Below are 24,352 nucleotides of genomic sequence, written 5' to 3'. Positions count from 1 at the left end.
GGGAACAGTGCTAACGACTGCACCACCATGCTGCGCCTGTGGACCCTTACAGACCAAGCAGATAGAAACTGAGAAAGCAAAATGAAGCTGAAGCAGCTTCGGTGTCTCAGCTCGATGACCGTTAAAAACAGACTCCTGGAAATCTCTTTCACAGAAGAACCAGGAGCTTTGATGAAGGCTTTAAAAGTCTTTAGTTTGTCCAAAACTGAAACCACGCTCAAAAGAACGCAGAGCAGAACAGCTCTGTTCAATAACCAGGCCGACTGATCATGATCAATGTGATCAGGCGACCACTGATCTGTAAGGTGTTGCTCTGGGTCTTGGATGGACTGCGTTGGGTTTTCTGAGACTCTGCAGTACTCTGATGGTCTGGAAAGGATTCAGGTGGACTCTGCTGGTGTGTAACAGAGGTTGATGTTCTCGGGTGGACTCGGATGGTCTGAGGACATCGAGGTAATGAAGATGTGCAGCAGACTCTGACGTAAAGCAGGATGAAGATTGATAGAATCAGAAAGAGGTGGAAACAGAGAAAAGGAGGAAATGGAATAATGAAAGGTTGTGGACAGACAGCGAGACGCCGGCCACCTGCTCCCAGCATGCATCAGGCCAAGGTTCATAGAATAGAATAGAATAGAATAGAATAGAATAGAATAGAATAGCCCCTTATTGTCATTGTACGTGCACAACGTAATTGTGAGCGCACCACAAAAACTGTGCCAGAATAAAATAGAATTAGTAGATTTATAGAAAATAAGAGAGAGGCAGCGCGAGCAGGAACTGAGGGGAATTCAGACCACATGAAGCCTCTCGGTGATTTACATTTATTTGTGTTTACACTTCAACACTAAATCTTCATTAGAGATTAAATTTTATTTTGCTGCTTGTAACGTTGGGATGATTTGAATGAGTGCAGTCTTTATTGCTTCCACTGAGTCTCTAATTATTAAATTATATGCAGTACAAACGCTTTTTTGATGTGATTGTACAGTTTGGCTCCTCTGAAGAGATTTACAGCCCGACATGAAGCGCTCTCTGTGCTGCTGCCGTGTGTGCTATCACACTCGTCTCAGACTCCGGCTTTGTTTCTGTCTCGAGGTCACGCTGAGACAGAAAAACTGAACCTCCACCAGAATCCAGGACCAACTCGTAGTGCTAGCTCTGGGAGGTCTTCTGTTCATTTTCATGGTGGGAGTAAACCAGTTGTTTTATGATTCATGCAGCAGCTTCTCAATCTGATTACCTCAGAAAACACGGAGCACAGCAGCAGCTTGTGTTCATGATTAAATCAGCACTAACAAGAGCTTATTAAATTGATGCATTAGGCTCCACGGTGGCGTTCCTCTTCCTCTGTGCTGGCTAATGGGGGTTTCCACTCTGACTGTCCATCAGGGCCGCTTCCTGTTTCGGTCACACCTTAAGCACCTGGTCCCAGGCTCAGGAGTGAAGCGCTTTGAATGGAGTTTGTGTCTTTGTTCAGGTGTGACCCTGCAGAGGTCTGAGGATGACGAGTCAGCACGTGCTAAAGCAGCTTTGTGAGTCGCTGTGAAGCACCTGCAGATTTCCAGGACATGCACAGTTATTCATCAGGCTGGTCTCGTGGTGACTGATGTGTCCACAGTACTCAGTCTTTGCTCTCTTGGAGTTAGGCACGGCTAAAACTTTTTACCGAGTCACAGGGATCCAACTGTGTTGCTAACATTCACAGCCATAAGCACTCACGCACAGTAAACATAAGCACAGACAAACAGCATAAATGTAATATTAAACCATCCAGCATTAACAGTGGTTTGTAGCGCAGGATAACGTAACACTAGATCTGAAAGTAAAACAGCAGCATGCTGGGTTGCCTAGCATTCACAACAGTGTGACTGATGGATAAACTGATAAACACATGGAGTTATTAAAGATGAATACTGAGCCGGGTCAGAGGGCGCACAGAGCAGAGAGTGCGGAGTGTGGAGAACCAATCAGAGCAAATAAAGACAGAAAGGAGAGCAGGGCAGCCAATCAGATGCGCAGAGCTGAGGAGCAGCAGAGTGGACAGCATCTTTGCAATAATTATGTTGTTTCAGCTGTGAGTTCAGCGTTAAAACGCAGACAGTGAGCTATTCACCCAGTTTTTATATCTTCTTTATTTTACTTTCACTAAAACCAAAACTCATCTTTAGCCTCTCTGTAACGTTCTTTCTGCTGCTTACATTATTCAGATGTGTTACTGTATCATTTGTTTTAACTTTAAACTATTTTAACGATCTGTGATGTAAAGATCTCAATTATTTGTGAAACTAATAAAACTTTGTATTAAATCTTAAATATAATCATTTGAAAACTCATTTTGGTCATTTGTCTCTATTATATTGAAGGCTCATTACAGCTAGCCCGAGACGGTTTTGCTTCATCTGTCCACAGAGACTCAGAGTTATACAGGAAGTTGGCTTTGAGCAGTAGTGCTGTTCTGACCCACTCTGCTACGCTGCAGGCATCAGCTTCTGCTCAAATTGACCTGAATCTGCTGATGATTGAGCAGTTTACAGTCTGAGTCCTCAGTGTTGGAGCTCCAGGAACTCGCTCTTTCTTTTCTCCACTGTTGCTGAGGCCGTGCAGGTCTGCTGTAACATCGCCAACAGCACCAGATTCACCTTCCTGCCTCTTATCTTCCTCCTGACAATGAAAAGCTGCAGGCGGTCATAAAGGACCCGCAGGGCTGTGGAGGTCCAGAGGTGCACTCGGAGATGACCCAGAAGAGGAGACCAGCTCGGGTTTTGGATTTTTCTGCACTCATTCCAAGGTTTGGGATTTGTTTTGTGTTCTGGTTCCTGTTTTATTTTGGAATTCCTGTTTGTCTGCACCTCAGTTTCCTGCAGGTGTGGCCCTGCCACAGTCAGGTGTTCAGCTGCTGTTCCTTGTGTCTCCTCTCAGATCTCAATGCCTTCTCTGTGACCTCAGCCTGGATCACAGATTTGTCCTTCCTGACTCCTGAGTTTCCTTTCAGAGTCAGGGTCAACTGACCCAGAAGAAACCTCATGTTTGCCACTTACCTGTGAATAGGGTTGCCAACCGTCCCTTAAAATACGGAATCGTCCCGTATTTAGAAACAAAAGTACACGTCCCGTATTGAGCTAATAAGGGACGCACTTTGTCCCGTAATACAGTGAGAATCAAAAGTAGTCTATAAATGTTAATGGAATTAACACTTTGTTTGAAAACATAATTCCCAGCCCCTCTCCTGCTTTGTGACCAATGAGCTGACAGCACACTTATGACAATTCGAGTATGACAATTCAGATTACCGCTCATCTCATTGGTCGAGGAAAGGTCGCTTGCGGAGAAAATACCGGAAGACAACAGATGACCACAACAAGAAGCATGGCCAACAGGGAAACAAACGCCGACACTGCGGTGCAAGTCTCGGACGACAGTACACCTAAAGCTGGGCAAACACTGTGCGATTTTTTCAGTCACGTTATTCAGCTCCTGCTCAAACTGCACGATTGACTCGCAGGGGTTAGAAGTTTGTATGTCACGATGTACTCTCACACTATACCGCCCGATGCTCTGATGCGACCTGAGTGCTCACACTGTGCCTCCATAACATGAAGGTTATAACAGAAAATCTGTCGCTCGCTCTCTCCGTCTTACATTCACACAGACACACACACCACCACCATCAACTTTGCTAAATTGCTAATGAAAAACACTGATCAGGCAGCTGTGACTGAGCAGCAGTGTAAATCCAACTATTTTCACGGTTGTTGTGGTCGTGATAATTTTGTGAGGCCACATCGAAAAGGCTCGGATGAGCTTTCCAAAGTTCTACAAGTGCCTCCATCGCTTGTGTCCAGATCACACGCTGCACAGCCGTGCTGCTCCATCTTTTTCACCAACGTTTACTTTTGCGCGCGAGCAGTGTGAGCGGCTGTGGTGACACCCTCACGAGCGATTGATGATCGGGAGCTGCTCGAGGTGTTAATCACTTCTCGTTACCCCACGTATACTACACGACGCACGATGAAGGCCAAAATCGGTCCGATCACTCAAAAATCGTCTCAAAATGGGCCTAAAACCGCACAGTGTGAGCCCAGCATTAGAGCAGCAATGTTTGTTCCCCTCAGAGAAAGGGAAGAATGGGAAAAGGAAAACACCTGGCTGGAAAACGTTAATATGGGCATGTGCAGTGAATATCAGCGCTATGTGGCCAGAAGTGTGATAATATAATTTATTTTGTGTAATAAACAACTGCAAGGATAGATGATTACAACAAATTGATGACTAATACATAAAAGTAATACATAGATGAATAATGATGATGAGTTAAGATGCGTAATCATGGGAACAAGCGGGTTTACAAACAGGAGCAGCTGATTAGCATTAGAAAAGCTGAAATAATACCTCAACTGAAGCCAATTGTACTAAATGCACTAAATGAGCACTGTTACAAGAATATTTTTCTTTCTATTGTTTTCTATTATTTTAAGTTAAGCAGGACAGAGTTCTTTTAAAGAAAGATTTACTTATATTCTCAAAAGTTAAGCAGGACAGGCTTCTGTTTAAGAAAGAGACCTGTTTTATTGTGTTAATGTTGTCATTTTGAGCTAAAAATAAATGGCTAAATGATCATTTGTTTCACATGAGTTCATATCACAAGGAATAGAATATGCATCTACTTAAATCAACTTCAAGTCAAATGGTTAAAAAAATAATTTCACACACAAAAAAAGAGCTAGAAAATTCACCACACTGGGAAGGGTGAAGACAACTGGGTCGCCCGGCCCTGGCCACGAGGTGTCCCTTATTTATTTTTCAGGGAGTTGGCAACCCTACCTGTGAAGGTTTCCATCAGGCGGATGAGAGCAGATCACAAACACATGGTTCATAGTGCAGAAATCCCCTTTTTTATTTTTCACATAATTCAATCAAAGGGGCCTCGTTGGCTCGTGTTAATCGTGGTTAATTGAAGCGTCTTTCCATGTCAGCTTCCCGTTTGATCGGGAACGATGCAGAAATGCAAACCACATGATTGAGCTGTTTTCTGTTGCTGGAGGGAAACAGTTTGTTCTTTCTGTCCCAGTTTGGCTCCACGCTGGGGTTTTCCTACCTGGCATCCCCATAGATCCCACACAGAGTCACAGCAGGTGAAACCAGGCCGGCGGGAGGCCGGCTGCCCTCCGTGTCCATGCTCTGTTTGAAGGTTAGTGTGAGTCGCAGTGAAACTAATTGTTCTGGCACTTCCTCCACATTTTCTCGTGCTTTTTTCACAGCTTTTTAGGTGCTCTTGTTGTTGTTTGCTTTGGTCCCGTGAGGAGTTCATGTTCAAGATTTTAACCCTCAGAGGGAGATTAACTGTTTCTGGTTCAGGGTTCAGGCATTAAACAGTAGAGGTCCGATACTGCTGGAATCTCAGAGGTCAGATGAGCCCATCGGAGGTCATCCTCCTCATCACGAAGAGCCCGTCCTTTGTTCCACTCACTATTTATTGTTTCATTCATCGTGTATGACCAGAGGCGCTCCAGAATTAGCAGAGCTGTGTGTATCTGTCATGTTCAGTCACTAAAGACCAGATGCCTTCTGAATCAGAGATCCCTGAGGCCAGGCGCAGTCTCAGTCCTGGGCCGAACAAAAGAGCGTCTGTTGGGAGTGTCCCCACGTCCAGGAATGGCCGCGGGTCGCAGTAGTACTCTCCATTAGCATATCGACTCGGCTTTGGGGGGTTTCGCAAATCTGTAAACAAAGTTTGCAGTGGGAACAGAAATAAAGTGTCCACTGTACGGCGAAGACGGGGAGCCACTCACAGGAATGTCTGAGCTCACAAAGGCCTCTTCTTCTGCATCTGCAGGTCCCTCGTGTTTTTACACCGGCTATCAGGAGTCATGTGACTGCAGGTGTGTCTCACGGTCACACGAGGTGTGACGTGTTCACAGCAGTGCTGTTAACCACAGACCGGACCAGCTGGAGGTGGTTTCTCCTCCTGCCTGTGAACCCCGAGCTGATCTGAGAGCTGCAGGGTGACGTCTCCTGATAGAGGAGACGCTGGAGTTCTTTCCTCCTTCAGGAGCACTCAGGGAGCCCTGCATGCTTTTTTTCTGGGTCCTCCTGATGTTTGGATTTGATTCAGTCCGTTATGCTCTCAGGTCCATGCAGCAGGACCGAAGGCCTCACAGACAAAGGTCCTAACAGGTTTAACCTGCCTCACGCCAGCCTGCTCTCTGTGGGGGGTCAACGTGATGGCTGTTCTTTCAGCTAACATGCCTGTGATGTGCGTCCTGTGTGTGCCTGATGTGGGATTCAGGTTCACAGGAGTGTGATGTGGAAATCTGATTCTTGGGCCTGATTTTGTCTCTGACGGATGTCGACGAGTGAAAACGCAGTCACAGCGTCTCAACTGCTGCTCAGCTCGAAGGAGCAACGGCTCTTCGTGTCGTAATGTGTAACGCCGTCACATGAGCAGTCCTGTGACTGCTCCATCACGGCTGCACTGTTCCTCACCGCCGCGATGACAGTCATGCTAATTAGTGGTTTTGGTGCAGAGCACGAAGCCCCAGGAGGAAAGGTTACACACAGAGGAGTGTTGTTCCTGCTCTGCAATGGACACGGACACACACAGTTAGTTACTCGCACTAAAGGAGTCTAAAGAGCTGCAGCCTGAAAAGATTTAACCCTGATGTGTGTTTGTGTGTCTGTTTGTTTGTGAGTTTGTTTGAGTGTTTACTAGTCTGTTTGTGGTTCAGACTAAGCGTCAGTTTGTGTGTCTGTGATCATGTAATCGTGTCCATTGTGAAGTCTTCTGTCTGTTATTTCCTGCTTTATTGTGTGGGTCAGTCTTCTTTCCTGTCTGTTTTTATTTGTTGCCAGGATCACTCAAGGTGTTACCATGACAACCATAAAACGAGAGTGTATGATTTTTCATCTCAGACATGCATAACGTTTGAGTCGAGCTGTGAAACACGTTCTCTGATGTTCTCTTGTCCTCCAACACATCTGCAAACATCTGCAGCTGAGAGGGTCAGTGAGCACATGGGTCACTGCACGACCCCACAAACCGCTCATCAGACAGGCTAACCGAGGAGAGGAGGAGCTCCTCCTGCTTCCATCACTGACCAGACTGATACCCACTGTGTGTGACGGGTTTCTGGACCTGCTGCAGGCTCTGGGTCAACCTCAGATCGGACTGGAGCAGAGACCATGTGAGCAGCTGTTTGCGTGCTGCGGCTGCTTCCTTTCTGTTTGATTTGTGTTGGTTAAAATAAAGAAAACCCAGATTATTGATTATCAGTGATCAGCTGCTCATCTGATCACTGATAGTCTGCTGAGTCTGATATTCAATGAATTACTTTGTGGGTTTCATTTGCAGACTTCATGTGAAAACAAACTGCAGGTTTTCACAGTCGACTGATCGATCGCTGAATAATCATTAATCAAACTGATGATCAGCTGCATCTTTAAAGATAAAAACTCCTTTACTGTCACTGAACTTCTGGTCCCACCCCATTGTAGGTGACCTGGACCCCCCCCCCCCCCCCCCCGTCTGGTCCTGTGGTGCACTCTACCCCCACCCGCCGGTCAGGTTCTCTGCCCCCGGTTTGGTTAATGATGGTCGATGATGGGGCCTGGGGCAGATCTCTGACTGCAGCACAATAAAGAGTCAGTGGTGGTTGTAGGGGTGGGGGGGGCTGGATGGCTGTAGATGCATGAAGTCCACATTGTGCAGCTCCCACAATGGCCACACTGTTGACAACATGTGTCTAATTCAATTAGCCGGGAGACGGTGCATAAATTCCGCAGAATTCCTCTGATGAACCACTGTTAGCCTCCGGGGAGGGGGAGGGCGGTCTGAGCGTGCTCAGTAACAGCCAGTCAGTCCGAGGAACTGAGCCCCGTCCAGCCGGGAGGAGTTCAGAGGTCAGAGAGGGGGATCTCCTCACACGGTCCAAACATCACTGAGCTCTGAGCGGCTGATCGTCTCTGAGCAGAAGGAAGATTATAATGAGATATCAGTGCAGACGTGATTTAGGCCAGCGCTCTCACGCGTCACAGACACGTCACGCTCTAACCTTTTTCTGCTGGGAACAGCTTCAAACATGTTTCATGAGAAAGATTCCACTTATCTTTATCCTGACTGACATCAACATCAGCACTTTAAAGCTGTCCAGATGTTGAATGAACGATTCTAACCATACGTTCAGACTCGCAGGTGGGTGCTGAGATAACGGACTCCCTTTAAAGGACAGTGACGAACAGAGTCTGAGGGTGAAGGTTTGTAAGATGTTCTTCTCCAAACATAATATAAGAGAACAGTTTTATCCAACTCATACCAACATGGTGTTGTACACGTGAATTTTCTACAATAAACAATGTGTTTAAAATAAACTGGATCAAACGTTTCTCAGGAACACAACAAGGAACCAATTTGGAACTTTATTCCCAGTTATATACTTTTTTAAAGTTGGTGGTCTTAAGTTAGTTTTACTTTGTAATTACAATGTTGATCAAATTCCCGTAAAACTGTTCAACTTTCCTAGACAGAAGCTTTTTGGATCAACACAGACATTTTATACAAACACAAATCTTTATTTGTAGGTGACTGGTTTGTTCGTGGGATTCATCTTCTCGTGCAACTTCTTAATCCAAATGGCTGTTTACTTTCTTACTCTGAATGTTTGAGTATATATGGGCTTCCTGTCCCAGTGAAGGAGTATGCATAGTATTTGATACTGTCCTTCCTGGTGTTTCAAACTGCACAGAAACTGTTGTTAATGATCTGACCACCACTGGATCCTGCTGCTTCCTGTGTTGGACAGATCTGTTTCCCCTCTGTAAAGAAGAAAAACACCCGTGACATACGTACGACAGAACTGCTCACTGGAATACTTTATACGGGACCCGGAGTGGAAGAAAATTTGGAACTTACCATCAAAATTCCTGTTAATCATCAAAATACAGGAAATATTTTTGATAAACATTCATCATCACCAGAACGCTTCTTCTATGACTGATGTTAACTGTTCATTTTGTAACTGTCAGAAAGAGTTTCACTTATCTTAGTCCTGCTTACGTACTTTATGTACTCTGACTTCTCTCTGTGTTATGGAAAAATATTGTTTGGCTGTTTTGATTACCCTGCAAATAGGGCAAACAAATTTTATTTGATTCATTTACTAATTTCACTTGCTAATTTTCATAGACATAAATCCAAATGTTCTAACGCCAAACTGTCTTTTTGATGCTTTATAAATGAAACCAGACAATATTTTTTAACCATACAACATTCAAATAATGTAAAAGCAGGTAAAACTATAAGCTTATGCTTCTTTGACCCCCAGTGTCATGGAGTCGGGTGACTCTGTGTTTTGGTTTTGTTATTCTATGTTCTGGGATTTTGTGGGCTTTTCATGGTTTATTCTTTTATATTTCGTGTTCCTTAGTTATTCTTTAGCACCTCATGTAGTTGTTCTTACATGAAACCCTCTGAAATTGTCTTTTGTTCATTTAATTCTGTAATTTAGGGGCCAGAGCAGACGAGAGAAATGTAAAACTGCTGGCTAAGGGTAAACATAAATACAGTAAAATCGTAATTCACGTCGGCAGTAATGACACCCGGTTACGCCAATCGGAGGTCACTAAAATCAATATTGAATCGGTGTGCAACTTTGCCAAAACAATGTCGGACTCTGTAGTTTCCTCTGGTCCCCTCCCCAATCAGACCAGGAGTGACATGTTTAGCCGCATGTTCTCCTTAAATTGCTGGCTGTCTGAGTGGTGTCCCTATCAGACAGAGGAAACCTGGTCTTGTTAGGAGAGACGGCATCCATCCCACTTTGGATGGAGCAGCTCTCATTTCTAGAAATATGGACAAATTTATTAAACCCCCCAAAATATGACTATCCAGAGTTGGGACCAGGAAGCAGAGTTGCAGTCTTACACGCCTCTCTGCAGCTTCTCTCCTCCTGCTACCCCCCAAAACCCATCTCCATAGAGACTGTGTCAGCTCCCAAACAGACAAAAAACTAAATAAACACACACACACAGAGAGAGTCTGGTTGGACTGTAATCTGTAGCACACTCTGTTAGCGTTAGCGTAGCTACCTGCAGGCTCCTGGCACTCTGCCAGCTGCACTTCACTCTTCGCCCCATAAACCCGTCAGGGCGCTTGTACCTACCTCGACCTCTGACACCATTAAAGTCACGTTATTTCCCTGTTTAACACAGACACACACACACGCACATGCACACACACGCTCTGCTGTCGTCAGCCATGATGGTTTGCTGTGGTTCTGAATCCTGTCAGAAGCTCATCGTTCAGCTTCAATCACTTTTATTTCAAAAATGAGAGGATGAGACCATCAGAAAAACGTAACCAGAACGATCCAATCCTGCCAAAAGTACTGAAAACATCGAAACAACCAAAGGAAACTGAAGCAAACACTAAAGCCCTCAAAGCTAAAGAGAACCGGCTGTTATTCACTCATTTGTGTCACTAACTTTCTGTCAGCAGAACATTATATGGTGGAGAAAGATGACCTCTGCGCTCCTCTTCTGTAGCACCAGCTCGTAGCTGACTACGACACTTTAACGCCTGGGTATAAACGCTATTGATCAACCTGAAAGAACAAGTCTGCTTGGAAAATGTTAGGAATTGAACTATTTGTGTTATAATTTAGGGACTAAAAGTAAAAATAAATGCTTAATTAAGGTACAGATTCCTGAAAATCCTGCTTCAGGACAGTAACGAAGCAGTTACACTTAGTTATTGTACTGAAGGTAAGTCCAGGCAGGTTTCGGTTTTTGGCTGATGAACCAATCACATTTGAGCCTGGATCTGCTGGAGGTTTCTCCCTGTTCAAAGGGAGTTTTTCCTCCCCACTGTCACCAAGCACTCACTGATAAGGGGCCATATGATTGTTGTGTTTTTTTCTGTATTATTGTTTGGTCTTTACAATAAAAGCACCTGGAGGTGACTGTTGTTGTGATTTGGTGCTATATTAATGACACTGAAATGAATGTAACTGTAAGTGTATTTGTAAAGCAGGGCTGGAGGCTGTGGGGGGGTGTGAGGTGCAGCCAGAGGTGGGGCTGAAGTCCAGCTGGGTGAGCCGTCTGTCCTGAGCAGCAGGTTTCTGTCTGGCGTCCAGAAGATTTTCAGTCTCTGTGTTTGTGCAGGAATCAGAGTCGGGTCCGGATGCCCGGGCGGCTTCGCGTTCGACCCCCTGACATGTTGTTTTAGCAGCGTTATTGAGCACGTGTCCGGGTCCCCAAGGACTGAACATGAACCATGAGAAATGAAGCGTCCACACATGCAGTGTGAAATCTGATCTGAAGCAGGGAGACTGAAAGCATGGAGTTACACAAAGTTCCAAAAGCCTTCCTCTTGTTTGTCGAAGCGCCCGTGGTGGTTCTTTCTCCACATGAAACACGTCCGCCCACACGCCGCTGTGGAAACAGTCTGCTGCAGACAATGAGGACATCCTACGTGCTGCATAAGCCTGTCAGCCTTTGGATGGAGGAGGAAAAGGAAAAGGGCTGCGTGTGACGAGGCTCCACACAAACCCAACTTACTGTAAGAGTTAATGCAGCAGAAGAAGAAGGTCCGCCCTCACATTTACATGGCGTCACAGGATCTGTGTTTAAATCTGTGCGTGGGCACAAACAAAGGCTCACAAAGGTGGATTACCCCCAAGCAGAGCTGAGACAGAAAACCTCCCTGAATGACCCACAACACACCAGCACCACCAACCTGCACATCTGATCATCTGAGCTGCAGCTCGCGCTACAACTGACCACACCTGGTGTTCCAGATGTTTCTGGGGTGATGGTGTGGCTGATTCAGGTCAGAGTCTGGTCGTCCTCCACCTTTCACAGCCCTTTGCTGCTCCTGGAAACGTCACAGAGCCAGTCACGCGTCACATGGTAAATATCAGAGTCTGAGATGTGACCCGTGGAGTCCTCAGGGACAGACTGGATCAGAGGGGAGCAGCTGATATTTTTACTGCAGTGCTGAGTTTCTGTTGTTTTTGGAGTCAGGAGTGTTTTCCTGGATTTAGACTCACTGTGAGGGCGTCTGCACTCCTGATGATGTCACAGCGAGCTCCTCTCTGGTGTGAGAAGATCAGCTCGACAACCTGGTGTCAACAAAGCCCAAACGAAAGGGGGGGGGGGGGGGGGGTGCACACTCATACACTGTATGTATTCCTGTGTGGGATCTGCTGTTTGCTGTGTTGAGTTGGAGGTCAGGTGGAGGCAGTGCCTAATTTGATCCTGTTAGAATCACAGAAGATTGTGGGTGGGGCTTCCTGTGATTGACAGGTCATCGCTGGATGATTTGGCTCAGAGCACGAACATGGTGGACGCCGAGTGACATCACAACCTTTGAGAGAGCGCAAACACAACAGCTTCAATGTTCTTCACAAATTAATTTCAAAGAAACAAACTGCAGGCTCCTCGGCTGAGATGGCTCTTTGCCTCCTCCTCACAGTCATCTCTCTCAGGTGAAATCTCCTGTGTTTACTTCGTTTTTTCCATTTGGGTCCAAACTGAGCTCGAGGTAAACCAACCCCACAGGAGGCCAGCGGCGAGCTCTCCTCTTTGCTGCAGGTCGGTTCTGGTTCAGGTTCAGGTGTTTACTTGTGATGAAGCCTGGCTGTCATGGCAGCATCTCTGAGCATCTGCAGCAGCGACTCTGAAGCAGTTTAAACAGCGCTGTGGAGGCAGCAGGTGGCGGCGCGTGCGGCGTGCGACCTCGCAAGCCTGATCCGGGATCTGCTCTTCAGCTGCGTCACATATGGCGATACCCCGGCGGCGCACGCACCCCTGAAGGGTCGCATTAAGTTTGACTCCACCATCTGCCCACCGCCTGCTGTGTCAACACGCCGCTCGCTGCCTGTGTGACTTCACCTGTTTGAAGCAGCTTCACCTCCAGCAGCTCAAATGACAGGAAGCTGTTTCACCTCCGCATCTTTCACCACGACAGGCCGGCGGCAGCTTCTCACAGGTGAGGTTTCTCTAAGAGGAACTTCATCTTGTTTCAAAAAGCCACGAGGTGTCCCAACACACTCTGACACAGTGTGTGTGCTGCTTTCTGCACACATGTTCACCTCACACACGCATGCGTGACCTAAAGTAGACTAAAATAGAATAGAAAGTCTGTGTGAAGATGAGTGGAGCAGAGGGATGAAATGAGAGTCCAGATGTTGGTCTCACAGATGTGCTTTAGGTGCACAGTGACATGAAGATGGAACATGGTGATTGGCTGATTGCTGTCACACGGTGCTGAGGTTGGTGTGAGTCCAGCTGATAAAGACTAATAAAGACTTTACAAAGGCGATAAATAGCTCCATGACTCAGCTGATCAGTAACATCCAATCACATTTAAACTGAGGCCCGCTTGTCTCCGTGGAAACCTCCCGCAGCAGGCCGATGGAGCTCCTCAGCTGTGGAGGATTGATCCTCCCACTCTGACCCTCTGGCTCTGCAAGGAACACCTTAGCCTGTGACAGCTGCTAATCTGTGGCTGCTCCACCCACACAGACCTCCACCCAGCTGGATTCACCTGCTCATGCTTCCCTACACTTTATCTGCAGGAAACAGACTCCTCCACCTCCACCCACAGCCTGCTGCAGGACTTCTCACGGGCTCCAGACCTGCAGGTGAGATCATTATTTCATTATTTCAGAGATAACACAGAGTTCATCTCACTCCACCTGCAGCACAGCAGCTGCTCCGTCACCTCCACCTTCACTCTTCTGCTCTGAATTAAACTCGTTCTGGATGTGACCCGGGTTACCTGTTCGTCCCAATATCAGGTAAATGTGGTACAATTCAAAAAGTCCTCCAAAAGACACAAACACAAAGCAGTGAACAACCCGCTGGACTCGTCTGCATGCAGGAGGTGTTGATGCAGCAGACACAGCCTGAGACACACTCACGAGTTTACCCAGTGTAAACGGTCCTAACCAAGTTACAGCGACAGCACTCCACAGCCTGCTAACATGGACACTAGGGCTGCCACGATTAGTCGACTAGTCACGATTACGACAACTATCAAAATCATCACGACTGATTTAATAGTCGACGCGTCGTTTGAAGCTTTGTAAGATCCCAAAAGACGCAGGAATAAGTAGCAGGATTTAAGAGTGTAATAACGGACTGAAACAGAAGATGGCAGCACAGCATGTACAAGGATGCCAGCTGCCGTTAAACCCCGAAGAAGAAGAAGCTGTGTCCCAGAATTCATAGCGCGGCCCAGCTCAGTTTCCAACAATGGCGGCAGCTAGTTAGTTTTAATATTACTCTTATTATTCTTTCTGGGTCACAAAATAAACGTTTAACATATTTTCAGGCGAGAATGTAGCTGTGTAAACCTCAAATATCTGCTCAGTTTATCAAGACACCACATATTTTCAAAAGCGCTCCGACGTTTTCGGAGACGTCTGTTACCCACTAGCTCGATAGCTAGCCGGGGGCTAGGCTCACTAGAGCCGTGAGAACACGGACTCCCGGCAAATCGTTTTCAAACCCACCGCCGTCTTTCGCTACTCAGGTTAAACATGATATATAAGTCACTTAGATAACTTAAAATGTTATTGTTTGGCTTTTTTTTTGTATTTTATTTGTTCCTGAGTAAATCGGTTTGGCTGAGATTAAAGTTATAGTTTTTACACAGCTGAATAAACGTCAAGCAGACAGCTGATTATCAGAAGTGTGAGATGCTCGAGAATTTACTCCGGTGTCCTGTTATATTTTAGATAGCAAGGAGTTTATTAAACTTCACCGAAACAATCTGCAAATGTCATTAAAATTTAATAAACTATCATCTTGTCTTTATTTTTAGTTAGCACAGACCTTAAACACTTAAAGCTGTAAGCTAATGATAGTTATATAAGAGCAGATGCTGCTGGTGCAATAAGCTGTAGTTTTACGTTTAATGGATGATGATCTGATTAGTCGACTATCAAAATAATCGTTTGTGGCAGCCCTAATGGACACTTTAAATAAAAGGCTAGATTTAAAACTGCAGCAGGTTTGATAAAAGTGTCTTTTGTTCTTTTCATATAATCATTTAGTCCACATTGGTATTATTATTACCAGCTACATCCACCCTGGGGGAAAACTAGTGAGGGGGACCATCAGGACCAGGCTGAGGTTTGGAGAAACTTCCTCCCTTTCTTTCATCACAGCTGTCCTGTGCCAGATGTTCTGCTGACCCACTGAGAGAGTCATCCTCTCAGAAACATCAGGAAGGCTGACGCTCATACTGTCATGGTCCTGGGTCGTGTGACCCAGTGTGTTATGCTTAACCTATTTTGATGTTTATTGTTTGCTTAGGTTCTTTAAGGTAGTCCAGCCCTTTTTGTAATTATGTTACCCTTGCATTACGTCTCCCTTGCCCTTCGTGTGTTTATGTCTGTGTGTCTTGTACTGTCAAGTTCATGCTGTCAGTTATGTCACCTCCCCCTGTACTACGTCTCCCCGGTTCATGTCTCATGTTTCTTGTTTTACTTTGAAGGCCTGCATTCACTGTCTGTGTATTCAGCTCACTCCTCCTGTCCTGTCGTTAAGTTCATGTGTGTCAGCTGCGTTCCCATGTGTGGCCACTTCCCCTGATCATCCCTCATGTGTATTTAGTCTCTGTGTTTCTTACAGTCTGTGTCGCGTCGTCTGTGTTATCTCCCCTACCCCTTGTCATAGTTCCCCAGCCTTAACTAGTCCTAGTTTGTACTTTGTTTAGTCATAGTTTTCCCAGTCTATGTTCAGGTTTTCCCTCAGTTGCTTTGCTGCCTTGTTCCTTAAGTTTTCGGCCCTAAATAAAGGCTCGCCTTCTGTTAAGTCCGGTTTTGTGTCCTCACCTCTGTTTGCTCTTGGGTCCTCCACTCACTCCACACGGTCTGCCCCGGCGGTCCGTGACACATACACGGATCAAGCAGGACTCGTGATCTTCGCCAGCAGCTCCCTCAAAGGGAAATCTTCAGAACTCCACAGTGAGCCTGAAGTACTCAGATAATCCTCAGAGGCGCTGGACTTTTACATAATGATACTGGCCTGGCCGCTGCCCGACTCACAATGCACCCGACCCCTGCGGTGCCTCCTGCGAGTGGTTGGCCTGCAGGAAGATGGGCCCATGTCCCTTTTTTGGCTGTGCTGGGCCGGGCCCCATGGACTAAGGCCTGGCCACCAGACGCTCACCCTCGGGCGTGGCTCCAGGGCGGGGCACCAATAATCCTGTCCCGGGCAGAGTGAACTGTTCTCTCGATGGTCTTCTAACAGAGGTCTTCTGAATCGCTCTTTGTCTGGTCCCTCACCCAGGAGGAGAGAGGGAGGTCTGGGCTTCTCTGCTTGGGCTGCTGCCCCTGCGACCCGGCCTCGGATAAGCAGAAGAAGATGGACGGATATTATATTTAGTCCTGCAGAACGATATATATTAAAAAATATATCATCCTCTCTGGTTATTCTGATATGATGGACTCTGAATTACTTTATGGTAAATAACACACCATTGGCAAAAAACAGTGAAAGGATCCCAGACGACAAGTTTTTAGTTCAACATACAAGTGACGACCTTTGACCTTCATCGGGTTTTATTTAATTGTGTCAGAGAAAACATCATGTTCTCTTCATGCAGCTGAGTACAGTCAGTGTTTAACTTTATCAATAAACAGCTGCAACTTTCACTGACAGCACATGTGGTGCTTTAACCTTGTTGTCATTAGTTTTGCAGTCAACATGTGAACATGATGGATGATCTGTCTGCTGTCACTGGGTGGTGTTGAGGTCTGAATCTGAGGACGGCTTCTGCAATCACAAAAAGAACAGAACCGCCACAAACTGAAATATAAGGTTTATCCCTCAGATCTGAAATACAGCTGAGCCTCTCTGTCCTCACACACTCAGGATCTGAAGCTCTTCTCTTACATTTATTCAGTTCTACAGTTCTGCTGACAGAGAGCTGTTTATTAAAATAAGCCTTATATACTAACAGATTTTCCAATATAATGTTCACCTTTGAGTTGTCGGTGCTGTATAAATGGAGATCTGCAAAGATGAGATGATGGAGCAGGTTTGAGTCCTGGTTCAGTCTGCTGCTGCATCCTGGTCACAACACACGGAGGTGTTATCAGCAGTGTGTGACCTGCTGCCTGGGTATATGTAGTATATGAGTAAAAGTTCAGTACATAAATATTGGGCTTTGCTATTTTAATCCATAGTTCGTGACTAATAAGGGGTTACTTTTTAAAAGAAGTCTTTCTGTCCTTACAGATGTGACAGGAGACAGAAAACATGCTGCTGTTTGCACATATTTAATAATCAGCTCTGCACAGGAGCTGAAGCAGAGTCCTGTTGCTCTTACAGTCTAAAAGTACAGTAACGGTAGTTAGTTAGTAACTGAGCGGCCCGGGGCGTTTCTCTTCATTTCCTTAGTCAGGGTGAATTCATTCACCTGCTCGGATTAGCTAAACGCACTTTACAAAACGAGTTTCCGAATAGCCGAGTGCTCATCTTGGTTAGCTAGCTAAGGACGTCGGGTAGTCCAGTTTACTGAAGAACACCTCAGGCTGTCTGTTTGAAACAGTCGGTCGTTGTTTTGTAACATAAATGCTGTTAGATCATCCATGTTCTCCACAGTCACTGGTTTTAACCTGTCTGATGACCTCACAGCTCCTAATGACCTCACACCGTTGTGAAGGCAAACACATGATGATTAAACAGTGCAGGTGTTTCGTGTTCGTGCTCACATCAGGTTTCCATGGGCAGCTGAAGCTTACACTGACTCAGATGTACACTGAGTCAGTGTAAGTTCAGGACTGTGATGGTGTGCCTGCAGATGAGAGGGGGATTCAAAGATCTGTCTGTATCACATGATTAAGGTAGAAATATTTACCCCACGTGGGGGTCAAAGGTCAAAGAAGAAACACAATAGAAGTCAGTAGACTAAAATAGAATAGAAAGTCTGTGTGAAGATGAGTGGAGCAGAGGGCTGAAATGAGAGTCCAGATGTTGGTCTCACAGATGTGCTTTGGGTGCACAGTGACATGAAGATGGAACACGGTGATTGGCTGATTGTTGTAGCGCCATGACTCAGCTGAACTGTTCTGCACAGTCTCAGTCTGGCTAAGCAGTTTACAACCTCGGACACAGTTTGTGATTCAAAGCTGCCCTTCTTGTATACAGGCCTGTTATTAAAATACATAAAACAAAATACACAGCAAATAAGCACTAGAAAATGTATTTTTCCTTAACAGCTTCAGCTGCCTTTGCTGTGGTCAGTTATCCATCCATACCTGCTCTTCCTGTTCTCCAGGTCTCAGGTGGCAGCTTTTTAAAGAGATACTTCCAGACATCCCACAGCTTCTCTAAGCAACTCCTGGATATTTTCTGTGTGGACACACCTGAACTTTGACCTTTACTGTATCTGATGAAAGGTTTCTTACAGTGTGCAGAGGTGAAATGAGGACCTGAGCCTGCACATCCTTCATCCTGCTCACTCTGCTGGTATTAAAGAGGAGCAATAAGACTCTCCTTCTCCTTCACCACAGCCTGGCGCTCTGTCTACCTGCCGGGCTTTTCACAGGTACAAGTTAATCCTCCTGCAGGCTCCTGCTGAGCCGCTCATGCTAATTGAAAGTCAAAGCGTCTGAAAAGCTCTGCAGCTTTTACTTGGGAGGACAAAGTAGGAGAGGAGGCTACAGTGATGAAGGTTGGAGCCCAGACAGAGGAGGTCCATCTGTAAACCTGCTCAGGGATTAATGGGACTGATGTTTGATGCTGTACACGTTAGATATCAGAGGTTTGGAAGGTTAACTCCTCGTGTGTTTTATAGTTTTTACTTCCTGTAACCCTTGTTATTGTCTGACTGAGTTCACCTCATCATTCGCTTCAAGTCTTCAATTCAATTCAATTCAATTTTATTTATACAGCGCCAAAACACAACAACAGTCGCCTCAAGGTGCTTTATATTGTACAGTAGATCGTACAATAATAGATACAGAGAAAAACCCAACAATCATATGAACCCCTATGAGCAAGCACTTTGGGGACAGTGGGAAGGAAAAACTCCCTTTTAATAGGAAGAAACCTCCGGCAGAACCAGGCTCAGGGAGGGGCGGGGCCATCTGCTGTGATTGGTTGGGGTGAGAGAAGGAAGACAGGATAAAGACACCCTGTGGAAGAGAGACAGAGATTAATAACAGATATGATTCAATGCAGAGAGGTCTGTTAACACATAGTGAGTGAGAAAGGTGACTGGAAAGGAAAAACTCAATGCATCATGGGAATCCCCGGCAGCCTACGTCTATTGCAGCATAACTAAGGGAGGATCCAGGGTCACCTGGTCCAGCCCTAACTATATGCTTTAGCAAAAAGGAAAGTTTGAAGCCTAATCTTGAAAGTAGAGATAGTGTCTGTCTCCTGAATCCAAACTGGAAGCTGGTTCCACAGAAGAGGGGCCTGAAAACTGAAGGCTCTGCCTCCCATTCTACTTTTAAATACTCTAGGAACAACATAACGCTTCCTTGTAACGCTCTGTGTTTCTGGATTTGCCTCCTGTTCCTATCTGTAACTATAACAGTATCTGCAACTGTAAATATAATTGTAGATGTAACTGTAACTGTAGCTATAACTGTAAATGTAACTGTAACTATAACTGTAAATGTAACTGTAACTAGAATGTATGTATATATATTTATAGAACTATAACTAACAGCATAACTCTAAATGCAACTGTAGATGTAACTATGACTTTAGATAAAAGTGTAACTATAACTGTAACTATGCAGATGCAACTGTAACTATATAACTGTAAATGTAAATGTAACTGTAGATGTAACTATAACTGTATATACGGTTACATCTACAGTTACAGCTATAGTTACAGTTATACTTACAGTTATAGTTGCAGTTGTATGTGAATAGTTACATTTTATCTGAACAGTTACAGTTTTAACTATAACTGTAGATGTAACTGTAACTATGCAGATGCACCTGTAAGTATAGCTGTAACTATATTCATAACAATGACTATTGGAGGACAGAGAGTTATAGAGGTCCAGACACTTCCCAGGAAGTTATCCTGTCTGCATTGAGGAACTCAGGAAATCAGGAAGTCTGTCTTTAGCCACAGGTTGACTTACACCTCCCTCAGGGCCCCTGGGGGCCCGCGTGCCTCACTTTAAGCACCGCAGGTTTTTATGTACAGAACAAACGGCTCAAACCTTTAACAGGTCACATGACCTGATGTTCACCTGTTCTCGCTGCCATGCAGCTGCAGATGATAACTGAAGCCAGATGTGACCACGCTCCTGCTGTAAGCCTAATGGGACATTTACAACTGTGATTAGTGTAATACCCCTTTAATACCCCCACCCCCACCCATACTCAAACCACAAACTGAGGTAATCCACTTCTCATCACAGATTATCACCCACCTGTGTTACTCCGCCTCCCACCCATCACATGGGTGATGGTGCTGGACAAGAAAGGAAAGGTCAAAGTTCACCTGCAGGAACAGGCAGATGATCAGGATCAGGTGGGTGGGGGGGTCACGGGAGAGAGTGTGTGTGTGTGTATGTGTGTTTAGACATCTGTGTGAGGACCAAACACCGGCATGCTCCTATACTTGTGGGGACCAGCAGTCCTTATGGGGACAAAGTTTGAAGGTCATTTTAAGGCTTAAAATGTGGTTTTAGTGACAGAGTTACAGTTATGGTTTGGTTTAGGCTAAGAATTAGGGGTCTTTTTTGATGGTTAGGGTAAGCATTGTGTCAATGCCCCACAAGGATATGAAAACACGACTGTGTGTGTGTTGAGCACAAAGATTGCGGATGGATTTCTGGTGGAGCTGCAGGACAACGACGATGATGATGATAAAGAATCATTCAGTTCTGTTTTTATTTCTTTTCTATTTTTGCTTTTTTATGATTCTTTTAACAACTGTAAACAAAATGTTTACATGTTTATTCAGTTGCATTTTCATCTCTTTTAAATAAAGTAAGTGCATTTTTACCAGATAATATAAATGTATACAAATATATTTCATGTTGAATTTAGCATATTTTTACCGGTATTAAAATAAAAGACATATTTTATTATCGTTATAAACGTATTTTTAGATTTTCTTTCTTTGAAGTCAAAACTTTTTTAAAATATGATTTTACGAATTTAAATAATATTTTATTAACAAAGTTTATTAGTTTTTTTTTCATTGTTGAAATGTAACGTCAGCTTCTTTCATCTGTTGGTCAAACTAAAAAAGAACCACGTGACCACTGTTCCACGTGAGAAACACCTGCGGAGTTCGGAACAGTCTGCGCGTGCTTGTGATCTGCAGCTCAGTGAGCGCAGCGCGTGCCTCTGCATATAGCGACTTCACCTGTCCAGGTAATCTACCTGTGAGCCAATCAGGTGCAGGCTCAGGTGAGCGCGTATGGACACAGGAACCTGCAAATTAAAGTGTGTGTGTGTGTGTGTGTCTGTGTGTCTGTGTGTGTCTGTGTGTGTGTGTGTTGGGGGGGGGGGGGGGGGGTCATTATTCCTCCTCGCGCAGATAGGTGGCGCGTGCTGCCGAGGCTCTCGCGCTGTTTGTGATGCGGACAGAAAATCGGTGACGGCGGGAGGAGCACGCGCACACCGGAGCAGCCCGACCCGCAGCCCGGACTCTCCGCTTCGACTCAGCGGGACTCTGTGGCCGGACTCTGGTACCGCTCTGCGGGAGGCTCTCCTGCCTCCCTGCCGCCTCCTCCCGGAACCGAGCAGCCTGCCGGTAGGTGGCCGTTCCTCCTCTCCTCCAATCAATGCGCTCTGCTCACCTGCCTGCTCTACCTGTCCGGACAGGTGAGCGCAGGCGGGCGCGCTCCCGCCACCAGGTATTATCCGGATGCAGGTGTTGAGCCTGCACTCCGGGGCCGGGAGCGGGTGGATGGAGGCAGGCTGGCCGGGGAGGATGAGGTCGTTCCCGGCGTGCCTGCGCTCCGCTCCCCGCTCTCGCTCCGGATGAGATGGGAAATGTTGACCTGCGCGCGCACGATTATACAACTGCAGGCCTGAATGTTGAGCTTATATAAGCGCGCTCTCGGCCTGATACTCTAATATCGATCATGTATCGATGAGTGATTGGTTTTAATTTTACACCTAAAATCAACAAGTTCACTGACAGGAGGAGGGACCGAGAGTGTATGTTTGACTTGTGTGTCAGTATCAGTGTTAGTCGGTGTGTGTGTGTGTGTGTGTGTGTGTGTGTGTGTGTGTGTCTCCTCCTCCTCTGTCACAGCGGCACACACTCCGCTCAGATCAGGCGGACGGGCACGCGGGGCAGAGGTGCACAAACTCCCAGAAAGTAAGCGCAAAGTGTGCGCACGTTAGTGTGAGCGCGAGGTCCGCGAGGAGCTGCTGCTCCGGGATTTACTGTGTGTTGTGCCGCCGTCAGCAGGAGCAGCAGGAGTCGCGGACTCAGTGATCAATGAAGCCGGAGATCATGGCGGAGGGTCCCCGCTGCAAGAGGCGAAAACAGGCCAACCCCCGGAGGAAGAACGGTACGAATACACACACCAACTCACACACTGACTCACACATTGTCACGGCCCCGGACACGGCGCGTCCCGCCGGCCTCAAACTTTCTGACGGGACCGGGAGGCGCTGCTCCGGGCGGGGCGGAGGTCTGCGCTCTGCCGGGCACGAGGACCGTTACCCGCGCGCAGACCTGCGGGTCCGCGCTGAGCCGTGGAGTTCATTTCCATGTTTGTTTATTTTATGTGAAAACAAACAAACGGACAGGTGAGAGGGACCGGAAGTGAAAGAGAGTTTGGGCTGTTTGAGTTTTTGTGTCACACTTTGTGAATTTTGGTTGAAACATTTAAACTTTCATTTCCTCGAAACACGTTTGAGCCTCACAAACGCAAAATCCGGGAAAATCAAATCATTTGTTTTCATTAGATGAGATACAAGATAACTGTTTACTGTCTCTGCACGGTCATGCACAGTGTATGTGTGTGTATATATATATACATACATGTACAATAGTACAACGAAATATTTTGTCTCCTGTGTTTTCACGCTGCTGTGGTTTGTCCCCGTCTCTGGATGTGGCTCGTCTCCTCCTCTCGGGGCCCTGGGGGGTGGGTGGGTTGTTGTTGATGGACTGGAGGTCACGGTGACGGTTGGGGGGGGGGGGGGGGGGGGTGTAAGAGGATCTGAAGGGCCTCCTCCACCTCTGGCTGTCCCATCCAGCTGTGAGGCTGCAGCTGTTTGTCCCGCTGGTTTTTCTCGGAGTCTCCGTGGTTTCTTCTCCTCCTTCTGAGGAGAAGGAGGAGGTCACATGTCATAAAAGTGCGCATGGCTTTGTTTTTGGGACACGTTTAAATTTAAACGGAGCTGATGTGGTGAAGAAATCACAGGTTTGAGTCCAAGTCTGTCTGTGTGAGTTGAGGATTCCTGCACAGCCGAGCTGCCGGCAGCAACAACTCTGTGTGTGTGGGTGGGGGGGGGGGACGACCCCCCCTGCAGCCGTGTCAGGCTGCCTGCTGCACCATTCATGCCACATGTCTCACAGCCGTGTCATTGTGCCGGCGGTGCAGGAGCCGCTTTAAAGCAGCATCTGTGACACAAACACAGAGCAGAGCCTGGACCTGAACTTGAACCAGGATCTGGAACAGGACCAGAAGGTGGACCTGGTGGTTTCAGCCTCATAGATGTGTGGACGTAGCAGTGTGCGGCTGATGGAGGTTTTTGTGGATTATGTGGCGAACGCTGAAGGCGAGCTCTGATAAACCTCGCCTCCACATGCGATCCAACATCAGCAGAGGTCATGCACACTCTGCTGTGTTTGTGTGTGTCTGTGTGCATGTGTGTCTGCCGTCACAGCTGAGTGTTTCATGTTGGTAAGGTTTTTATTCAGAGACAGAGATGCTGTCAATTTACTGAAATGTGTCGGACACTGAACACGAAGCATGCTCGCCGCTCACGAGCACCGCTGCAGACGAGCTGTAAATACGCACAAACACACAACTGTTCAGGAAATACTCAGAAACACGCTGAGGCTCAGACTGTTGGTCCTCACTGCAGGCCCGAACACCTGTAACGTTTGCAGTCAGCTGATTCCAGCATTCAGGCGGATCCCAGATCAGCAGGTGACCCCTGACAGGTCAGTGTGTGTGTGTGCCCAGTGCATGTGCCTCACCACTTTGGGGGGATTTTACTGACAGCTCTTCATCGTTCGGTCGTCAAATATTTTCACTTCGTGTGTTTTACAGTTGTGTGTGTGTGTGTGTGTGTGTGTGTGTGTAAACTGGCTGATGTGTTGACCCCCCCCCCCTCCCCCCTTAGGACCTGCTGTGTGCCTGTCCATTGGTGACGGTCCAGGTTTACGTCCTGTAAA

The 24,352-nt window shown here is 46.4% G+C and overlaps 1 protein-coding gene across 4 annotated transcripts in view; it reads left to right on the top strand.

Moving 5' to 3' along the window:
- Positions 1-21,561: 21,561 nt before the first annotated feature.
- The window catches only part of LOC113007383 (zinc finger E-box-binding homeobox 2-like), a 37,855-nt gene continuing 35,064 nt past the window's right edge, over positions 21,562-24,352 (top strand). For 2 of the 4 annotated variants that reach the window (XM_026143881.1, XM_026143878.1), the window contains exon 1: positions 22,292-22,511. In XM_026143881.1, coding sequence (XP_025999666.1) covers positions 22,439-22,511 — 73 coding nt within the window. In that variant the 5' untranslated portion in view covers positions 22,292-22,438. Of the gene's footprint in view, positions 21,743-22,291; positions 22,512-24,352 lie in introns of those variants that run through there. The other 2 variants (XM_026143880.1, XM_026143879.1) reach the window with 2 other exon arrangements.

This window comes from Astatotilapia calliptera, chromosome 16 (assembly GCF_900246225.1).
Source record: "Astatotilapia calliptera chromosome 16, fAstCal1.2, whole genome shotgun sequence".
NCBI classification, from domain to species: domain Eukaryota; kingdom Metazoa; phylum Chordata; class Actinopteri; order Cichliformes; family Cichlidae; genus Astatotilapia; species Astatotilapia calliptera.
Note: the sequence above shows the minus strand (reverse complement) of the source record. Positions and strands in the feature narration are given on the sequence as shown.